Source organism: Capra hircus, chromosome 8 (genome assembly GCF_001704415.2).
Source record: "Capra hircus breed San Clemente chromosome 8, ASM170441v1, whole genome shotgun sequence".
Taxonomy (NCBI): domain Eukaryota; kingdom Metazoa; phylum Chordata; class Mammalia; order Artiodactyla; family Bovidae; genus Capra; species Capra hircus.
The window spans coordinates 69478650-69494366 of record NC_030815.1 but is presented as its reverse complement, the minus strand read 5'-3'; the positions used below and the strand labels follow the sequence as shown (position 1 = coordinate 69494366).

At 39.9% G+C, this 15717-nt stretch overlaps 1 protein-coding gene across 4 annotated transcripts in view; it reads right to left on the bottom strand.

Annotated features, from left to right (window-relative positions):
• Window positions 713–15717, bottom strand: part of PPP3CC (protein phosphatase 3 catalytic subunit gamma) — an 88430-nt gene continuing 73425 nt past the window's right edge. For 2 of the 4 annotated variants that reach the window (XM_018052300.1, XM_018052301.1), the window contains 3 exons: window positions 15576–15657; window positions 14856–14953; window positions 713–6764 (listed from right to left, as the gene is read on the bottom strand). In XM_018052300.1, the coding sequence (XP_017907789.1) occupies window positions 6547–6764; window positions 14856–14953; window positions 15576–15657 (398 nt within the window). In that variant the 3' untranslated portion in view covers window positions 713–6546. Of the gene's footprint in view, window positions 6765–7873; window positions 7904–14855; window positions 14954–15575; window positions 15658–15717 lie in introns of all 4 variants that reach the window. The other 2 variants (XM_018052297.1, XM_018052298.1) reach the window with 2 other exon arrangements.

The following is a 15717-nucleotide window of genomic DNA, read 5'->3' as shown; positions in this document are numbered from 1 at the left end:
CCCGGTTTTGCTACTTCCCAGAGGAATTAGAAGCTGGCCTGACACTTCCTTTCTTCGGGGCCCAACACTCGACTCCCCGTTGGCTTCTTTGACCTCTCCCAAGATGGAATTCATCTGTGTCTGTTATTAGGATCAAATGCAAAGTTATCAAACTGCTCTAATAGAAACTATTTTCATCTTTTGTAAAGACTGTGTGTTTCCTGGGATGTCTGTCTTTCTTTTCTTCAAGTAGCGGCCTCTGCCGGAGACACCATAAAGGAGCTGGGACTTGAGAGTGAGCTGGCAGAGGCCGAGTGCCAGGAAGGAGGCCAGGACAAGGAAGCGGGTTCTGAGTGGGAAACAGAACCAACACTGCAGCCAGCAAAGCAGGTTGAAAACTGGAGAGCTGAGGAGGTCAAGGAAAGAGGTTCCTCTTATTGTGATGAGATTCCTTTAGGGGAATTAGCAGAATTAGCATTACCAGAGACCAGACCAGACATCAAGCAGCAGGCTTTCCCTTGACTTCTGGAATTATTGAATGGCTAAGAGCGCTGGAGAAGGAAATGACAACCGACTCCAGTATTCTTGCCTGGAGAATCCCAAGAACAGAGGAGCCTAGAGGGCTACAGATCATGGGGTCGCAAAAGAGTCGGGTATGAATCAGCAACTAAACAAGAGCCAAATACAAGTGCCTCCACCAGGAAACAAAAGAAATAAAGACACAGGGACCCAATAACATTATCATTTAATCTGAAGAGTGTTTTCTGCTTTTTTTCCCAAGATGACTTCCAACATACGGTAAGAAAGTTCTAACAAATTAACTTTTTGTTCACAAAAAACTTATTTTATTAAATGATTTCTACTAATAAATAACATTTCCACCATTTGCTTTAACATAACAGAAAGCAAGAAAAAGCCAGTAATCTCTAAGCACAAGCAAATAATCCATCATTCAGAAAAGGCTCAAAAAAATTACACCACCAGCTAGTCTCATATGTCTAACTGTCTCATTTAGGAAGCAAAGCCCAGATCCTTTCTCGGAAAAACGCCAGCTGACATCTCTACTAGGAAACACAGCTTTGGGTCACAGCGCACTGAGAAAGGAAAAGTGAGGCATTTGTGATGGTGTCTCCAAAAAGTTTCTCTGACAGACAAAAATCGTATCTTTGTTGCCACAAATCAAAATCTACAGTAGACCACCTCCTTATTACATGCACTTCACTTTAACATGCAGGAAAAAAAGAAAGTTATTTGAAGACAGCTATGTTAAGGGAGTGAAGGGAATCGGGGCAAAGACTTACAAAAAGGCAGTGTGCATGGCCCTCCCTTAGGGCTGCTCAGCAGGATGGTCCACATCCATGTTCTCCCTTCTTGATTTTAAGCCACTTGGACTGCTCGTGAGGGTGTAGAGAGAAGATGCATAACCCTGTCTCGGACAAAGGTGTTATTTAGCAAGTCCTGCCAAGGCTGTTGGGGCATGAGGTCACAGCCTCCCTGGAGGGAATATACTCTCCAGGATCATCTTTACCTTTGTGACCCCATAGATGAAGGCAGCTAACTCTGACCCCATTCAATTTGGCTGGCTGGACAGAGGCAGGTCAGGTCACAAGTCTCAAAGTCATGTAGGCTTCCTCTTTCAGACTCTTGTCAATGGCACAGAGCTCTCCTGTGAATACAGTTCTCTGCTGGACTCAAGAGGAATAACCCTGTTTTTCAACTACACGACTTTCTTCCCCTACACACATCTGCTCCTTCTTATGACTCTCCTAGGGGCCTTTGATCACAGCAGAGCTGAAGAGGGACTGTGGCATGCCAATGCTTCGGTGCTATCTTCCAGGTAATAAAAACCCTCCTCCAGCTATTTTTGGGTTCCCCTAGCCTGCCCTTTACTCTCTCGTATAGCAGATTTCAGAAAAGCTGTAGACCTGGGTGCCAGTTAAGGTTGGAATCCATGTTTATAATCACAAATGATTTAGGAAATTGGAGCCTCACTCCCACAACCCGGGCTCTGGGTTCACCTTCCCTCTGGTCTTTTCTGCCGGGATACGGAAAGCTGAACAATGCTCTGAAAACACTTGGGTTCCACAGTTACTATAACAACTATGATAAATGTTAGAGATTCTAGAATATCTCAGCAAGTCTTTATGGGTGCGAAAATAATTTTCAATAAAAAATGAGAAGGGAAAAAAACACCCTTGATAATTAATATAGAGAAAAACTATGAAACAGTAAATCCAATAACAAGATTGTTCTAAACCATTTTAACTGACTGGTCACCCAGAGTGGTCAGGATGAACTTACGTCTCAAGGGCTTGAGTTTTATATGTATATGTATGGTATAATCGAAAATTCTGGAGATGCAGCAACAATATTTACATACAATAAGAGAGAGTAGACGGAACAGATTTCAGCCTTACTTACTCTGAGGCTAGAGAGACTCTTGAGTAATGACCGTGAGCAGTGAATCCAGCTGTATCTCATGTAGGCACGGTTTAGAATACTTTTCTTACAGAGAGCAGCCACGTCAAACTTTGTGTGTTAAAATTACTCAGAAGAGGATCTAAGGGACAATGCCAAGGCCCAAAGTTATCCAACTCTAAGGAATCCCACCCTTGCTCCATAAGGATATTAAATAATGTATTCTGTTTACAAAACAAGTAAGAACATTTCTTTTCCTATTTTGAATGTGTGTTAGTCACCCATGTCCGACTCTTTGCGACCCCACGGACTGAAGCGTGCCAGGCTCCTCTGTCCTTGGGACTTCCCAGGCGAGAATACTAGAGTGGGGGTTGCTATGCCCTTCTCTAGGGGATCTTCCCAACCCAGGGATCAAATCCATGTATCCTGCATTGCAGGCAGATTCTTTACCATCTGAGCCACCAGGGAAGCCCTATTTTGAATAGTGTCATGAAATCAGTTATCCTGTTACCAGGATAAGAAAGCAAATCTTTGCTATTGAGAAAAACTTGTTTCATGGAACTGTATCTGTTCTGTAGGAACAGAGAAGGCTATGTAAACATAGATTAAAAGATATGAAAAACACCAATACTCCTGGAGAGTCTGATGCTTCTGTCTTAGGCAAGAACGCACATCATGCCCATTGGTGTGATAAGCCATTTTTGCTTTGCCCGTCAATATCTAGTCAAAAAAGCCCAGTGAATTAGCAATGTCTATACCCATAGCCTAAGGTTTTGAAGAAAACAGGCTGCTTTTGTTTTAGCATTCTGTCACACACGCACAGTTTATTTGTTTTGCTTTTGCTCTAAATATTCAGGACACAGAAATTAAAAAAGGATGTATGTTTTGAACTTGTATTAGATGAGTACTGAAATTTTGATTAATGAGAATTGTCAACTGATCAATCTGAAATTTTGTATGACATGGAGGTAAACAAAACTGGGAAAACTGAGCTTTAGGAAGTGTCATTTCAAAAATGGTTATTTCAGAAAAGTTCACAAAGAGAAATGATGTAGAAAGGGCCCCCGGCCCCTGCTGCCCCCCACCATGAGAAGAGCTGAATAAGGTCCCTGTGAACTTCAAAGTGAAGGAGAACAAGAGAAAAGTATTTCTAGTATCTTTAGAGCGAACATTCAGAGGAAAGATTTAGTAAAAACAGAAGAGGTTTTCAAAACGGCGACACTGCAGGGCACTGACAGCGTTAAACTGTTTGTTTGAAATGATGACTCCAGGCAAACGATGAGGCCCCAGGTGGTCCTATGACAAACCGAGGGCAGGCCACCAGCCCTCTTGGGAGCTGTTGTTTAGATCAAAACACTAAAAAATAGGTTAAAATCCTCCAATGAAGTCTAAAGGGAAGAACAAGTACTGTTATCACAATATATTCCTAAGGCTCACATCTTCTAAACCGTCTTGAATCACAGGTGCAAATGCCCCCACAGGTACGCTGACTGTGGTCCGGTTTTAATGGCCGCCCATTCCAGTGTTCTTAGCTGGGAAATCCCATGGGCGGAGAAGGCTGGTGGGCTACATGCGGTCCATGTTGTGCAGAGTCAGACACAACTGAAGTGACTTAGCACGCACACACTGTGTTACACTCACCACACAACTTTCTAAAGCACTGAAGTACACACTCCAGCTTTCCACAGAACATAAGAAATGCTTTTACCTCTAGCATTCAACAGGATTTCCAAACCCAACTTTCTATAAGAGCTGTTGCTCTTTTAAACCCCTTCTAATTTTCTTGAATTGTGACCACTTAACTTTTGGCTGGTACTTCAACAGCTCAGAGGGTACCTGTAAAATATATCTTTTCACTTGGCTCTGTCAAGGAAAATTGCTTTATCATACTACTTCATTTTGAGAAGAAAATGAAGACCTTCCTAAGTAACTTTTTTTAAAAAATTAATAAAATTTTTTGCTTATAAGGATTAAGTAACTACTTCCCTATTTGCCTCTTGACTGAAGCCCTTACAAAGCCCAAGGTTTCTACCTATGAACCATGTATGTGTAAGAATAGCCTCGATGGACAAGAGAATGGGATCAGGGACACCCATCCATTAAACTTGTGAACTGACAGCGTTTCATGAGATTTCCAAAATGCGGCCCTTTCTCTGTTGGGACTGGGGGAGAGAGGAGTATGAGTCTATCTAGGTGATGAATTCCTCTGATTATAAAGAAATGATGATCAGTAAAGACAGCTACTGGAGACTCTCCCTCCTTTCAGTTTTACTTACAATCCAAAAAGAGATCTTTTCTCTTCTTCCCAATACCCTTCCTATCTTGTTTGGTAAGAGAGCAATCTATGTCATCAGATTCCAATCTCCAAAATACTTTGATTTCTGTCATAAACAAATTGGGGACTGTTAGCAAGGTATAGGAAAACAGAGATAGATGGGCTAAATCCTCATTCTCCTTATGAAATTATGTTTGTTTGTTTTTTGCTGTTGTTTCTTTTTTGAGCCACACCATGTGGCTTGTGGGAGTTTAGTGTCCTGACCAAGGATTGAACCTCAGGCCCTCAGCAGTGAAAGTGTGGAGGAGTTGTAACTACTGGGCAACCAGAGAATTCCCTGAAGTTGTATTTTTTGAAAAATGTTTTCTGGTGTCCTTGAAGCTCCAAACATAAAGTACTACTGTCTGGGATACATGTTTCAAGACTGGGCTTCTACACCCCAAATGACATTAAGGAATTCTACAAACATGCACTTTGGCACAGTGTCGCTCAGACATGTACATTCCTTACAAGGCTGACCAATGAGTTATTACGACATGGCACCTGTCAACCAGGCTAAACCAAAAATGGGAGGCTAAGGATCCCTGAAACTTTCTTCACTAGTTGGTTGTGACCTGAAAAACTAACAGAAGATTATTCAAACATTATATCTGAATACTTGTTTTTATATTCTAAAATATGTGACAGAGACTAATAATACACAGTTCAACCTAATGAGTGCTAAAAAATGGAGGAACATCCCAGTATTTGATAGACGGGAGATCATCAGTCACCCAATGCCCTTTAGCAAGACTTCCAGTTCACAAGGGGACCGTTTTAACCTAGTCAGTTTCCATGACCCTGTGTGCACGTGCTAAGTCCCTTCAGTTGTGTCTGACTCTTTGCAACCCTATGGACTGTAGCCCCACTAGGCTCCTCTGCCCATGGGGTTCTCTAGGCAAGATACTGGAGTGGGTTGCCATGCCCTCCTCCAGGGGCCCCAGTTGGTTTCAAAAATGTCGACACAGAAAAACAGACGGAAGACAGGGAGAAGAGACGTGACACGGAAGGGCATAACTGTCGACGGTTCTACAGAGGCATTTATAAAATATTTAGAAATGTCACTTCCTTTGCAGAGGAGGTAAATTACCTAGGAGTCAAAAATAAAAGCAAAAGAATCTGGCAACAGTTAAGAAATCTCCAAAATTCTAAGGGAAGTTCAATCCAATCATGCTCATGGTTAGATGAATAAATTTTAAGTCATTCTACAAAAAAATCCCTCATTATTTTTTATTTTGCCATACCAGGATACATTAAGAGTAATTGAGAGTCCAGAAGAGAGTAGGTTATTATGGAAAGCATTTCCCTTGGCCCTTAAAATCACTGGGTTTGGTTTATTCACTGAGGAGTTCTACTATAATCAAGTTTTCCGTAAGAAGAGAAGTTTCAGCCACTGAAATCTAAGAGATATTTTTCAGTGGTACCCTGTAGAAAAGGAAAAAGAAAAACACCCTTTTGTGTTTGCAAAATGATTAGTCTGAAATGAACAATACTACCTCCAAAAACAAGAGAAAAGGCTGACTAGTTCAAGTCCGAAAGTCAGGGAAGAGGTTTCCAAGGCCCTTTTATTTGCGGACAGTCCCCTTTATAACACACGACTTCACTATGTGTCAGACAATCAGATCAGTTCCTAAAAATTAGAGGGGGGGGGAAAAAAAAGGAAAAACGAAACAGATGCATTTTACATATATATTAAACATAAATTAAAAGAATTTATAAAAGGGTCATGTTTCTTACAGAGTAAATGCAGAGTGTATTTTGAATGCACCTCCAGGTTTAAGTTGTTTAAGTTGTTTGTGTTTAGCTTTCCGATAATAAATAAATAACACAGACTGTTAAGTCTTGGATCCACCAGTGCCACCGCAGGGCTCTGAGTCATGACTGGCTCTTCTTCCCTTGTCGCTCCTGTGTGCAGCGTTGGCTTGGACCAGTTTCGCCGGCCCATCAAAGTACTGGCTATCTTTGCGGGGTGGCATCCGCTCATTAATTCGGTCCAGACCTCGGGCTTCTTCAAAACTCCGGATCCTGTGCTGAAGCGAAAACCCTCTGATGGCTACAGGAAAACAGGAAAGGGAGGAGCTCCATTAGACATCTTTTAAGTTTCTTAACATACAGCAACCTCCTAGAGGAAAATATAGAAGGGTGACCGTGGAGCACATGTCTGGTGAAGGCAATGAACAATATTTGATTTCAATTAAGCCTGGTCTGAAGCTATTGTTTCCTTAAGGCCCAAAGGGCCACCGAAACTGTGAAAGTAATTTTCATAGCTCAGTTCATCACAGCAGAAGTGGACCTGACAAAAAGCCCCCAATATCTTTGAAAGAGTCTCTTATGGGCCAGAAACGTGCTCAGAGAGAGGAAAGAAGGCAACACTAGAATAAGAGAACAAGTTAAGCAGACTAGTTATCTAACACAAACATCACACTGACCACACAAAAAAGTAACAAAAGAGCTAATCCATTTGTTTAGGATAGCCTTTTTTTTTTTTTTAATCTTGCAAAACCAGGAGCTGAACATAAGTTAAAAGCCATCTAAAAAAATAGTTTCTAGGTATTTTCTTTCTGTCTGAACTTCTGTATCGCCAAGGAAAGGCATTCCCAGTGTGAACCATCTTCTCTAACAGAACAATTAAATTTATAACACAAGTTTATCAATTGTGATGATTTTCAGCCTCTGATTCATAGATAATTTATTACTTAAAATTTGTATACTTTAGCTTGTCTGACTGAGGGCAACCTCAGAAACAAATCAGACTGCATTCCTATCTGCTCTTGCCTCCACTTTTGATATGCTTCAGAATCGTTAAAGAGGTTGAGGGTTTGAATTTCCAATAATTAAATGGATACCTCATACCTATGCAAGGGCTATCAGAATGCACCATCTGAACAACCCATGACTGGTTGCTTAAACTTCAGCCATTGCATTAAAACTGAGAGAGCCCAGAAAGGACTTTGGCTGTGGAGAGGGTCATTTGAGTTAATATTACACAAACGAAGGACACAAAGGAAATACTTTGTGAGCATAGCTAGAGTTATCTTTTCCTTGTCTCAGTGTTAACAGTTCTGGTGATGCAACAATAAAAGATGTCTAACATTGACAAAGCTTCTTAAAGAACTAACAGACAGACACATGATCACATCTATCGCAGGAACACGGCCATACCTTCCCGGGCCTCTACCGCTTCTACTGTGGCTGTGAGAGGCAGGAGCAGTGGCATGCAAAAATGAAGACAGAGAAAGAGTGAGTAAACCAACGGCACTGCTGCCAGCAGAGACATCCCGGGGCCCGAACTTCGCGCTCATTCCCATCCGTAATGAAAGTGAACTAGTCAGAGAAGCGAGAGGATTACTGCGAAAAACTAAGCTAGGGGTGGGGTTGGGGGGACATGAGGTGGGGAGAGTTACTAAGATTTTTCACACTGCAAGTGGCATCAGAACCTTTTAGCTAATGGTATCCACGGCTAAGACAGTTAAGCTGACTCGGAGAAATGAAATGCTGCTTTCCTCATTGTAAATAGCCAGCTGCTAATTTATGCCTTGACATTCATGTATCAAAGTGATGACAGGTCCAGTCAAATCACCTGATATTACAACCGTTCTTTAGTTTGTGATAGTTCAGATGGTACTAAATGAGCTACTGCGGTATCCTCTTAAAAAAAGTTATTCAAAACTATGAATGATTTCAAGCAACTTATACAGAGTCTAGCTATCCTTTGAAATTACTTAATATAAAAGAGTGGCTTTTGCCACAGTAGCTATCCTCCAATTAAAATAAATAAATAAAATATATATATTTAAAAGAGTGGCTTTTGAATAACAGACTGGCATTTGGAAGGAAAGAAAAAATGGAATATAAGTGAGAGGTTATTTCTTTTCCAAGGGGTGAATTACTAAGCTGGGAAAGGCATAAAGCTATTCAATTTCAAATGTAAATTCATGTACCATCTGGAATTAGAGACAGCAGAGGCTGGCATGTCTAACTTACATGGCTTCCATTTTCCATGGGAGAGAGCAGACCAGTTACTAAGAAGGCCCTCTTCTTCAGTGATGGAAAAGGAAGCTATTTAAAAATTAGTACTAACAGGTAAACTTTCCTGCATCTGTTTTTTAAGACAGTAAAAGCACTACTACAGTAAGTCCCCGACATATAAACCTTCAAGTTGAAGAAGGTTCAAGTTCTTCAAGTTGAAGAACATGTGTTCTCATGTTCAGTTATGTAAGTTAAAGTGAAACTGCAGCTTGTCTTCCACTGATTGATGATCCATCATCATGGATCTACCATCTCTCACCTCCTCCAGGCAGTAACTCTTGCCTGTTCACTCTCTGCCAGCCCCTATATGCCAGCTGTTTACTGTACTTTTCAAGGTACTGTACTGTGAGATGAAAAATATTTCCTTTGTTTTTGTGTTTGTTTTTTATGTATTATGTGAAATTAGTTGGGTACCTAGGCTACCTTTGTTGGACTTACAAACAAACTGGACATATGAACACGCTCCTGGAATGAAACTTACACTTATGTAGGGGACTTACTGTATATGGAAATGTTACAGGTTGAAGCAAGAAAGATCTTATTAGGAAAATCCTGTTAGCTTCCCCAAAACTAATTTTTTAAAAGAAGGCAGGGAAGAATAATGAACAATAACAGTTTGCTGTTCCCGAAGCTTTTTATAATCAATCATACATACAGGAAAAATTGGAAGAACTGAAAATTAACTTCTGAATGCAATGTGAAAATGGCAACTTGGAATCAGCTTATCAAGTGAGTGTTTACATTTGTCAACCATATGTTGGCAAGTGTTAAAGCAATGTCACACCCTCCCAAATCACCTCACAGAGAACCAACTCTCAGAAGGAAAGGACAGTGCCTTCAGACAGCACACTATAACAGCAACTGTTAGGAAGTGAGAGAACAAAGCTTTACCTGAGATTGTATACAGAGCATTGGTTTAATTAGACTTTAAAAGCTGTTTGCAGTAAAATGTGTACTAACATCGCGTTATTTTGGGTCCTCCTAGAATTGCTTTTTGCATTGGGTATTAAGATATTAGCCTGCATGAGGGATATTCTTTATAAGTAAGAGTCATACAAAACTGAAGAACTGGTTTTTCCCCCCCCCGTACTGAAATACTTTTTTTTATTGAATGAGATTTCTTTACTGAAATATAATTCATATACCAAAAAATTCACTTGTTTTAAGTGTACAGTTTAATGATTTTAATATATTTAGAGTCGTGCAACCATTACCACAATCTATGGTTAGAACACTTTCATCACTCTCCCCGCCAAAAAAAAACCCATCTCCCGCCCTTATTCCTTCACCTAACCTTACACTTATCTACTTTCTGTCTCCACAGATTTGGCTGCTCTAGACATTTTGCATACGTGGAATCATATACTATGTGGTGTTACTGATCGGCTTTTTTCACATAGCAAATGGTTTTCAAGGTTTATTCATGCTGAGGATCATATATCACTCCTTTTTATGACTGTATAGTTCATTGTATGGATATACCACATTTCGTTTGTTTATTCATTAGGTGATAGACATTTGTGTTGTTTCCGCTTATTGGCTATTACAAACCATGCTGCTATGAACATCTGTGCACAAGTTTTTGTGGGGCTATATCTTCATTTCTCTGGGTATGTAACTAGGAACAGAACTTCTGGGCCATATGATTAACTGTATGTTCAATCATCAAAGAAATTGCCTGATTGGTTTTCAAAGAGCTGCTCCATTTTACATCCCCACCAGCAGTATATGAGAATCATAATTCCTCTCCAACACTTGTTATTGTCTGTCTTTTTGATCACAACTGTCCAGTGGGTCTTTAATTAAAGTGATGTCTCATTGCAGTTAGTGTCTAACGATGTAGAACATCTTTTTACATGCTTATTGGTCACCTGTATCCCTTCTTTGGAAAAATGTCTATTCAATTTTTTACCCATTTTTATTTGGGTAATTTGTCTTATTGCTATTCAGTTATAAGAGTTCTTTACAGTTTCTAGATACTAGTCTCCTATCAGATATACGCTTCATAAAGACAGGGTTGGCCAAAAAGTTCCTTTGGGTTTCTCTGCAAGATGTTATGAAAACACCCAGAGGAACTTTTTGGTGAACTCGGTGTTTTCACCCATGCTGTGGGTTGTCTTTTCACCTTCTTGATGGTTCTGTTTGTAGCACAAAACTTTAAAACTTTCAGTGGAGTGCTGTTTATAACTGACCTGTTTTTGTTTTTCTTTTTTTAATCTTATGGTCTTTCCTCTTTATTTTGGCTACTTGGAAGCCTGGAATTAAATGTGTGATTACTGGATTTCACTGGTTTGTTTTCCTTTGTGCTCCAGTTTCTCAGCATATTTATTTCCCTTTACCGTGTTGGATGTACACTGTAACTTACTCAAATCCCCCTTGGAATAAGGTGGAGTGTAAATGAATGTAGGTTATAAGGTCATATGGGATGGGACCTTGTTCACTGAAGGCTGTCCAAGTAAAGTTCTATGAACAATAAAAGGTCTTTTCAGCTAATGCTCGTTTGTCACTGAAGCTGTGGAACTGAGACTCTGATGGAAAACTGACAAAATTAACTCAGTTCTTGCAAATCAATGATAGAATAAGAAGCTCTAAAAAGTTTGCTGCAACTTTAGTTATGTTCTGACACATTCCTGAGCTTTCTATCAATTTTCAAGTATCAATGCTGCTGCTAAGTCGCTTCAGTCATGTCTTACTCTGTGGGACCCCATACATGGCAGCCCACCAGACTCCTCTGTCCCTGGGATTCTCCAGGCAAGAATACTGGAGTGGGTTCTATCAATAACAATCTTACATTGATTAAAACATTCATATTCAAGTCAGGAATGAAGAGAAACTGCATATATTTGGGACTGAGAACAAAAGGTGGGGTTATAAACAACAAATCTCCAAACAACACATCTATAAAATTCTGTTACTTATTCCAGATTTGCCAATTTACTCTTTCAAATCAAGATCTAGAAAAATTTGGTTCAGATTAAAAAAACTTTGTGGATCAGCAAATTTTCAAAACGTTTCAAGCAAGGATATACAGGATGTTCCTTTTTTTTCTTTACCCATGTTACTTCCTATTAACTCTAAAATGCCTTGTCAGAGTTGCTCTCAGAATATCTCACATGACTATCAATGAAAACTACAGAAGCTAAGAAAATTAACTATATACTTCTAAGGAGGAAATATTCATTCTTCCTCATAAATAAACTAATATTTCAGTATTTGATTTGAAAGAGAAAAGAGGCAACCAATCCTATACAAAGTATGGGGAAATGAGGCTGTTCCTAAGAATCAATAGCCTTGGAATATTCACAAAACACAAAGAATTCCTATAAGAGGTATTCCTATAGGAGAAGAGGAAAAAAGAAAAACTGAAATAGAAACAATTAAAAAAAAAAAGGGCAAAAAAGCAGTGAACTCTAAGTTGTTAATGTTTCAGCTCCAGTTTTCAAGCCTAGAATTAGTCATCCAGTGATCTGATCTCATGTCTCTTCCCCCTGCTTGACCAGATCTGTTTATACTGACAAACATCAACCTCTTCACTCCTGGCTTCTATCAAGCCCTCTCCTTAGGAAGTCAGCGCCCATATGATTTTCAGAACTGACATTATGGTTGAAGAGGAAGCCATATCTTGCAGGATATGGTTTGCAGGCAAAGAGGCAAACTCCTCTGACTGAGGAACTTTAACCGCCACTTCCCATCAAATTAAGATATAAAATGCACACAAGTGAGGCACATGCTATGCACAGATATGAAGTGCACTGCTTAATACATCTTTATATCTACGCATGCCCTTGTGTAACTACCACCCCAATAGTGACAGAGAACATGACCCCTACTCCAAAAGTCCCCTGTGCCCTGTCTGGGGCCACATTCTCCCACCAGAGGAGCCATTTTTACTTCTTTTACTATTTATGAGTCTGCCAGTTGTTGTTGTTTTTAAAGCAGAAAAATAATTTATTCCGGAAGAGAGCAGAAGTAAATTCATCCTGAAAATATACTTAGGCATAATTCTGGTGGGACAGATCTTCCTTACGAGTATGTTCTTCTACTGGCGGCCCCACTGTCCTGTGACAGTTCTTAAACCCTTTACTGATGCTCATGTAGTGAGTAGGAAGAAGCAGCCTTCAGACCCACAGGTTTCATAGAGACAGTCATGTATTTTTCTTAGAAAAACAGTACTTTTTATTTTTTCATTTTATTATTTTTTAATTGTATTTTTTTCTAGAACAGCACTTCCTTTTTTTTTCTTTTATTAAAGTCAAGTCAAGTCACTCAGTCGTGTCTGACTCTCTGTGACCCCATGGACTGTAGCCTATCAGGCTCCTCCATCCATGGGATTTTCCAGGCAAGAGTGCTGGAGTGGATTGCCATTTCCTTCTCCAGGGGATCTTCCCAACCCAGGAATCGAACTCGGGTCTCCCGCATTACAGGCAGATGCTTTACCATCTAATTTAGTATTTTTAGGCTCTCCCCCGACTCCCCCCCAGAACAGCACTTTCTGTCTCAGTTCAGTTCAGTCACTCAGTTGTGTCTGACTCTTTGCGACCCCATGGACTGGAGCACTCCAGGCTTCCCCGTCCATCACCAACTCCTGGAGCTTGCTCAAATTCATGCCCATTGAGTCGGTGATACCATCCAACCATCTCATCCTCTGTCATCCCCTTCTCCTCCCGCCCTCAATCTTTCCCAGCATCAGTGTCTTTCTATCTCAGCAGAGTACACAAACATTTTATGGAGTTTGTACAGTTTACGTTAAGTAGGTATACAGTTAATCAAAAGGTGAGAAAAGGTGACAGGGAAATAGTACTGCATTGTAGAGTAAGACGTTCCAATGTGCTGTGAATACTTAAGGCAGTGGATGGCCAAGGTCAGGGTACTAAGGTGATTTTTATATCTCTTCGTGACTAGAGACAACAGCTAAGTGACCAGGTCACCAACAAGGGGATGATAACTCCGATTGGGACCCTCAGGGATGAACCAGGGCTTCAGGAAGCTGACGAAGCCCCAGGAACACGTTCCTCCCGATGAAGGCATCATGAGGCCGTGTCCACCATGGCTGTGGCCAGAGCTGCCAGCCCCTGCCCTACACCCTCACTTTGGTCCCACCTAGAAGTGTTCATCTGCCTGCTCCTGAACATCATACAAATCAAACAGTCTGTGCCCTTTTGTATCTAGAGTTTTTAGTTAAACATGGTATCTATGAGATTCAACCATATATTCAGAGTGTTATTTTTTGTACATATTCATGATGTTACCTTTATTGCTGAGTAATACTCCATTGTATAAATATTAAGTGGAATTTTTTTGCATGTACTCATAATGTTTTTGCATAGATTCATAATGTTATTTTTATTGCCTGGTTATAGGGTAGACAAATGTTTTCATTTACTGCCCAACAATTTTCTGAAGTGGTTGAACCAATTTACAAATGCACTGGGAATATATCTTGTTCTCCACAAACTTACCAACACTTGATATTGTCACACTTTTAAATTTTAGCCATTCTAGAGGATGTGTAGTGGTATCTCACCATGGTTTTATATCCATTTCCCAGAAGAGTAACTATTTTAAGCATCAAATCTTCATATGCTTTTTGGCCATTTTGATACTTTCTTTTGTGAAGTACTGTTAAAATTTTTTGACCATTAAAAAAATTAGCTGTATTTTTCTTTTGGAGTTGTAGTTCTTTACAGACTCTGAATGTAAGTTCTTTGTCGGACATATGTACTACAAAAATCTCCTAGTTTACAGTTTGTCTTTTCCCTTTATTAGTCATGAATTTCTGTGAATAGACATTCTTACTTTTAATGAAACTCATTTATTAATTTTTTTCTTTTAATTTTAGTGCTTTTTGTGTCATATTTAAATTTTTATCTTCCTCAATGCTTACTTTGCATATCTTTTTCTGGGAAGTTTATTTATCTTTTACATTTAAATTATAATTCATTTTGATTTAGTTTTTACATATGGTGAGAAGGATCAATCCATTTTCCCCCCTCCAGAGATGGATATTCAATGGCTTCAGTGCCATTAATTGAAAGGAGCCTTAATTTCCAATTTGACACTGACTGCTGGGTAACAGGAGCACACATTCCATGGAAGAAGCATTGCTCATACTCACCTGTCTCAATAGTCTGCTTCCCTCCTGAGAGGACACCCAAAGGGAGTGTCCCTGTAGGAGTCAGGCCCTTGAGAGTTAGCACGCTCTCACTCTCTTCCCTGCAAAAGAAGATCAAAGCCCCGGGTTAACGCCAGGCAGGGTGTCTACCACTCAGCATCTACAAACATACTTCAAAGAAGACAAGAAAAGATGCACAAAGATGGAGGATAGGTACTCCTTCTACCTCTTCCCTGACCCCCAAAAGGGAGGTTTTCTGTATATATTCCAACTTTAAGCAATTAGCCAGGCCCCGCTTTTCAATTAGAGCCACTTAATAGTCAGGTGCTGATCTAATGTTTTCCATATATTACCCTATTTAATCCTCCAAATAACCTTAAAAGGCAGATCCTGCTATTATCTTTCACAGGCCAAGAAAATGAGGCACAAGATCACATGGCTGAGAAGATATAGGGCCAGGATGTGAACAGAGGCCACTGAGCTCCAGAATCCACATTAGATCACTAACATTCACTGCACTGTATCTAAGCTCACACCAAATAAATGTTTGCCAGAATTATTTCTAGTCACTTTAACATGTAGGGCTGATTCAATCTGCATTCAACCCAAAGACCCACAGTTTTGATACCATACTCCAATTCTAAAACTACTGATCTGAAATCAACTTCTAAATCACTCTCAAAACATTTTTATTGCACACCATATGACAAGGCTTTTCCTTACCGGAGAATTGAAAAGACCCGTGCCATCTTCCCAATAGCTCTGATTTTATTCTTGATGATCTCCTTGCGAACTGTAGTGCCTCCTTAGAGAATACAAACAATATGTGAGTTAAAAGAATACGTTAACAGGTTAAAAAAAAAAT